The 6445-nt window shown below is 32.6% G+C and overlaps 1 protein-coding gene across 4 annotated transcripts in view; it reads left to right on the top strand.

The window, feature by feature from the left end:
* Nucleotides 1-3614: 3614 nt before the first annotated feature.
* The window catches only part of LOC133192362 (sodium leak channel NALCN-like), a 39955-nt gene continuing 37124 nt past the window's right edge, over nt 3615-6445 (top strand). For all 4 annotated transcript variants that reach the window (XM_061328399.1, XM_061328388.1, XM_061328395.1 and 1 more), the window contains exons 1-4: nt 3615-4043; nt 4241-4324; nt 5431-5570; nt 6018-6146. In XM_061328399.1, coding sequence (XP_061184383.1) covers nt 3720-4043; nt 4241-4324; nt 5431-5570; nt 6018-6146 — 677 coding nt within the window. In that variant the 5' untranslated portion in view covers nt 3615-3719. The remainder of the gene's footprint in view (nt 4044-4240; nt 4325-5430; nt 5571-6017; nt 6147-6445) is intronic.

Here is a 6445-nt window from a genome sequence, read left to right as displayed (position 1 = left end):
TAAATAAAAAATACTGAAAAGCGCTAAGCTTAATTGGTAGTCTTTGTTACTCTGTCAGGCAGAATATTATTGTTTTCTAATGCAGAAACCATAGGACTGAGACTGCAATCTTTCTCTTAATAAGGCATCAGTTAATTTTTAAGGATATCTGATCCTCAGCCATGAAGGATAACTCTCAAATTTATTATTTTATTTAAAAAGTTTCAAAATGAAGCTTGGATTGAAATCTTTTCATGCAACAATTTTCATTTTATGCATCTTAATATGATTCAAGGTTCTTTGAAGTCTTAGAAACGGTTTTGTAAAAAGTTGACATTTGTACCCCATAAAAGAAAAAAAAATGAATTCATTTTTAGAGAAATTGAATTTCCTTTAGACTAGTTTTAGATACCAAAGCTTATTAGCATGATATGAAATTAGACATGATATGTGATGTCTAGCAATGATAGCACAAGCTTTTTACACTATGTATTATATGATAATTGAAGTAAAAAAAGAACAATACTGTATAAGCATAAAAAAGATGCAATTTTCTCCAAATGTGTGGATACCTATACTTTTCTATCCTAAATTATATTTGTTGATCAATTTTCAATTAAAAAATGCATAGCTTGTGTTTTTATTCGCATTTCCTAAGAATATATTTGAGATTTGATAATTTTCCCTATTTAATATGATTAACTATAATGATGAACTTTGAAGAAATTCCATGGGTAATTTCACGTTACTATGTGAAAACAGAGACATTTTTGTGAGCATTTTCCATTACTTAAAAGCTGATTTTCTGTACCTGAGGATCGGACTACCTTAATTTAATATCTACAAAGGAATTTCTCAGATATATTTTCTTCATTCCTAAATTCTCAATCACAAAATATATTTCTGCACTGCTACTTTAATTGCCCTTGTGTCATCACGCAATCAGAGTCATACCATGTAACATTTTATTAAGCCTAATCTAAGAACGACTTGTGAAATACATTCATAAAAGGTCAATAGGAGGCGGTTATGCAAAAATGATAGGAGAAATCAAACTGGTGACAAAAGAGAGCTTTAGCTATTCTTAACATTTTAAAAGGGGCGAATTAAGCAATGTTTATAGGGGGAGGGGAGGATGTATATCCTCTTGAAAACAAAACACCAAACTTCAAACAAAATAACACATAGCTATTTTGAAGAGGGAGGGGGGCACTAATATAAAGGGGGGATGGGTAAGAAAGAAATCTATTACTCAGTTTTCTACATCTGTAGAAAAGGAACGGGAATTGTTAAATAATGCCCCAAACATTTTTAGTGTCCCGGGGCCTGTTTTACAATTAAAAGAACTTACGACTAAGACCAAAAACTTTAGTAAATTGTAAAATTTTGCAAAATTAATGATTCTGTTTAAAATTGCTGGGGTAAAAATATCTTTTTACATTTCTTTTTAAAAGATTATAAAAATTTCAATTTGATATAAATTAGAACGTTAACAGCAGAATTAAATTTTGGTCTTAGTCGTAAGTCCTTTTGTGAAAGGGCCCCTGGATAACCTGATCCGATTATTTTATGTATAATTATGTATTGGAAATGCGTTTTTAAATACGTGGGCAAAGCAGTGGTTGGCCGATTTTAACTCCTCAAAAACCGAATGTTAACTCTTTAGCAATTTAATTAACGCATCCATATCAGACACCCCTCTTTATTTGGACAGTTAATGCGTTGAATATATATATCGTCTTAATGAATAAAATGACGGAGAATCATGTACACGAAAAAGGAAAAAGTATCTCTTCAGAAAGAAACATATCGAACTTCAAAATTTCCTTACAAGCAAAACAAGCATTCTGAGAGTATTGCATTAGCAATACTAGTCCCCTACCGGCAAGTGTAATCTGAATTGAAAATGCCATAATTCCGTCAAAAATTAATGAAGCGGGACGAAATGCAAACCTGATCTATAACTAATCAAGGTAAAGCCACATACGAAAAATCAGCTCATTATCTACAAGCGTTTGGAGGAAAATGGCGGAAAACCCGTAAAAATTGAAAAGGACGTAATTCCGTCAAAAATCAATGAAGCGGAACGAAATGCAAACTTGATCTGTGTAACTCATCAAGATACACTCACATACCAAAAATCAGCTCAATATCTGCAAGCGTTTAAGAAAAAAGTGCGGAAAACCAAGTGGGACAGACTGACAGACAGGCAGAGGGACAGACAGACAGACAGACAGACAGACGGACGGACAGACTCAGAGGAAACCTATAGTCCCCTCCGGTTTCACCAGTAGGGGACTAATAATCCAAATATATTACCGTTTTATCGAGGGGGTGGGGGGGGGGGTTACACACTAATGTAAGAAAATTAATTACTCAAACAAAATTGTTGTAAAATTATTTAAGATATCTTCAGTTAAATAAAAGAGATTAACAAATCTTTAACACCGAGTCCACATTTATTTATCCCAAAAGTTCACATGCAGTTCTGGTCAACGAATATAATGAGATGATTTTGAATATATTTTCAATACTGTAGCATTGATTCATTCTTGCATTAATATACACTTTGCCCGACATCAAGGATGAATATTTAACTATGATGTTGGAACAGGATGCTAAGAGATACAATGTACCTTGTAAAATCGATCAATGAACACAAATGCTATATCAAAACAGGAAGTAGAGCGAGCTTCACGCTGTTTTGTAACATGCGGACACTATTCTGAATCTTAATTTTCATTTTTTATTTCCAAATGAGAGATTTTAACATTATAATTTCACATGAACATTGCAAACACCACCTTTACTTTTTAAAACTTATTTCAAAATATAAAACAGAAAATTCTCTATAGCGCATGAGTATATAGTAAACATTATATGGACAATAATTCAAAATTTAAAATTAAGTGTTTTTTTTTTTGTGTTTTTGTTTTTTGTTTTGTTTTGTTTTGTTTTTTTTTTTTGGGGGGGGTGTTTGTTTGTTTGTTTTCAACGATCCCACCTTTGTGATAAATATTGTCTTGTCCCTCATTACGCAAAAAATCCCCCAGTACGTTTTAGAATCGGGCTCGGTATTCCAATAACTAATCTGCAACAATTATTTTTATTAAAAAATGGCTGCTGAATGCTGATGAAGATGCTGTTTTTGTTATGGTAAAATATCATGTAAAACAATACTTTTATTGTGTAAGTTAAATATGGTATTGATGTAAACATGTCCGATATTCAAATAATGATGGATTAGTCCTGCGAGTGCGAAGATTTCCTTAGTCGGAATTGCATCTAGGCAATCTGTAGTGTAAAGGGAATGTAATGTCGGATATTTACAATGATTTACATATATAACGGTACACAGGGGCTTTCTCCCGGTGTGTACAAAGTTATATTTATTTTAGTAAAATCATATTCCAACTACTAAACTGTATTCGTAGCTTTATTTAGTTGGTAGATCTATATGGTTTTTTTTTTTTTTCATTTTTTTTTTACACACCTGGAGCAAGCCCCTGTAAACAGAGTAAGCGTATTGTGCCCCTTTCCACAAACTTGATAAAATGGATTTAGTTTCTTCAAGAAAGTTTTTTTTTTTTTGGCTTCTGCTGTACTAAATATTGTTTTGTTCTTTCTAGATAATGATTAACAAAAAGAATTGGTAAGAATGCATCTACTCCACATCATAATGGAGGTGCATTTAAACAATTTAACAAAGCACTGATGATAAATCGTAGTTGACTGAAAATATGCAGACCACTTTTGTTCCTGCATTATCCAAAATGTTGGTAAATAGGAAAACAAGTTTCAAGGACAGTCATCCATTGTCTGACTTTGGTCCGGATGAAAACCTGAATGATAATGCGGACATCGACTGGGTGAACAAGCCGTGGGTTCGGGGACTGCTTCGATTCTGTGCCTTTTTGAGTCTTGTATCAGTTAGTCTCAATACTCCTGAGATGTTTGCTTTGAGTGTTCACTTGATGTATGTCACCTTTATCTTTGATCTTATCGTTACCTTCCTGTTCTCCGCAGAAATGATTGCCAAAATGCACATCAGGGGAATAGTCAAGGTTTGCGTTTTATTTTTATTCTTTATTTTTTAAAAAAAAAATTCATTTTATTATTCACTGTCTGAAGTGTTAAGTTTTGGTGCCCTGCAGATTGCATATAGTTCAGTTTTAAGAGGTTTGATTTTAACTTTTTACATAATTTTACGTGTTTTAAATGAAAAAACAATATCATGAAATATTCTTCTTTTGCTTTGAAGGGTGAAGCCCCCTATATTAAAGATCGATGGTGTCAATTTGATGGAGTTATGGTTCTGTGTTTGTGGATGTCACTTATTTTACAAGTAAGAATTTTTTATGCATCAGCCCATAAGTAAATATTTCTATTCACTGTATAGCACTTACATATGCTTATTTTATCAGGATTCATATTTAAGGGCCTTTCACGCTGCTTCTTGTTATCTAAGCTTAATTTCATGTACACTCCATTACATAATTAAATCCAATACATATTGTTTTTAAGACTGAAATTTGCCAATTTATGATTGCACCAGAGAAAGAAACTTCATTATCTTGAATCACAATGTCACTGATTTTATTCAGAACCCTTTCACATGTATGTGTTCAGGGATTTTTTTAGGGTCTCTCCAGGGCTGAAATTCGGTCCCATTCCCAGTGCTGAAAAGTGCATGTTTTTCCCAAAATTTTACCTAAAAATTTCCAATATGAAAAAAAGTAAGTTGTAAATTATTAAAATAAAAAAAAATTCAAAAATGACTAAAAGGTGTTTATGTTCTCTTTGTGTGATGTACGAGCCATCCGATGCGTTCCGAGAAGTATTCGGAATACTACGGATGTTTGCATGCGTATTTTTTAGAGCGGGATCGATGTTTAAAATTTAAGTCAGGGTTGTTATTTAATAAATAAACGTATACCATGTCAGTTTCTCGAGTTTGCCTAGGACGGTAATTTTCAGGCTGGTTTGAATCCCTTATTCTTATAAATTGGTCTAACAATATCGATTAACCACTCATCTGGAACAAACCCACTATCAAAAATATTTTCAAAGAACTTACATAAAGGTAAAAAAGATGACAACGTTGTATAAATATGTTCATTTACAATGTTATTATACCTGCGGCTTTACCATTTTAAAGGTTCCGAACTTCTACAGCTGCTATTATATCATATTCACTAAAGCTGGTTTAGGCCAGCTTCATACTATAAATAATAAAAAAAATGATTAAATATTTGATTTTTGCTTGTTTTTTCCCATTTATTTGTATGAAGATATTTTTCCCAATTACAACCAAATATGGCTATTTTTCCCAAACTGAGGGGTCCCGGCCCCTGGAATCAAAGGGTAAAAAAATCCCTGGTGTTAAATAAGAAAAAAATATGTCGATTAAATTGACTTTCTGTAATTGAAGTATGGTGTTTTTCTTTCCAGGTATTTGAAATGACTAAAATTGTGGATATGTATTCCTATTGGTCAATAATGAGATTTCCCCGCCCACTTATCCTGATTAGGCTCTTCCGAGAAAAGCTGAAATTCCAACTACCAAAACAAAGGATTGAAACAATTTTCAAGTAAACATGATTTCATATTGATACATTTTGTCATAAAAAATAATGATATGTTGATATACAGTAATATAATTCTTAAGCTTCAATTGGGACTTCTAAATTGAAAAAAAGCAATTTTTGGAAATTTTGAAAACAGGTATTGTTTTACTGCAGCAGATATTAAGTCCTGTTTGTAATAGGATCATTTACAGAATTCAAAACTGTCAGTGTAGTTAAAAAAGGGTAATTCATAATACAGTGAAACTTGTCAAATCCAGATGTCATGTATTCGGAAATCTTACTTCATGTGATGTAAACTTTAAGTCCCTACCAATTAATTCATTTGTTTAAAATGTTGCCTAACCTAGTAATCTGGAATGTCAAATCCGGCCAATTTCTATGGAACCAGTGGTGTCTGGATTAGACAAGTTTTACTGTATGTGTTCTGTATACTGATTTTTGATATTCCAGGCGCTCTCGTAACCAGATAATCAATGTTACGACCTTCTTCTTGTTCTTCATGTCTCTGTATGGAATTCTGGGAGTACAGTTTTTTGGTGAGCTGAAGAACCACTGTGTCAGGAATGGCACAGATCCCAGGTATACACTCAATTTAATGATACCAGCTAGTCCTTCAGAAAATTATTTTCTTATCTTATATACATCTTATACTTATAAATTAATAAATTTTGCAAATAAACTCTGAAACTGGTGAACCAGAGTTCTTACTTACTCCTCTAAGAATACACACGATACAAGATGATGTCCGTAAACTATATTTAGATTTCACTTGCATTGTAAGTATCGTACATTAGATTAAAAGTCTACTTTTATTTTCTATAAACAGCCATGAAATAGCAAAAACGTGAGTACGGTGGCGTTTCCGGTTGGCGGATCAA

This window comes from Saccostrea echinata, unplaced genomic scaffold, assembly GCF_033153115.1.
Source record: "Saccostrea echinata isolate AGI-Se365-2 ecotype Australia unplaced genomic scaffold, CSIRO_AGI_Sech_v1 ptg000001l, whole genome shotgun sequence".
NCBI lineage: Eukaryota > Metazoa > Mollusca > Bivalvia > Ostreida > Ostreidae > Saccostrea > Saccostrea echinata.
The sequence above is the reverse complement of the archived record's forward strand: the minus strand, read 5'-3'. Positions and strand labels throughout refer to the sequence as shown.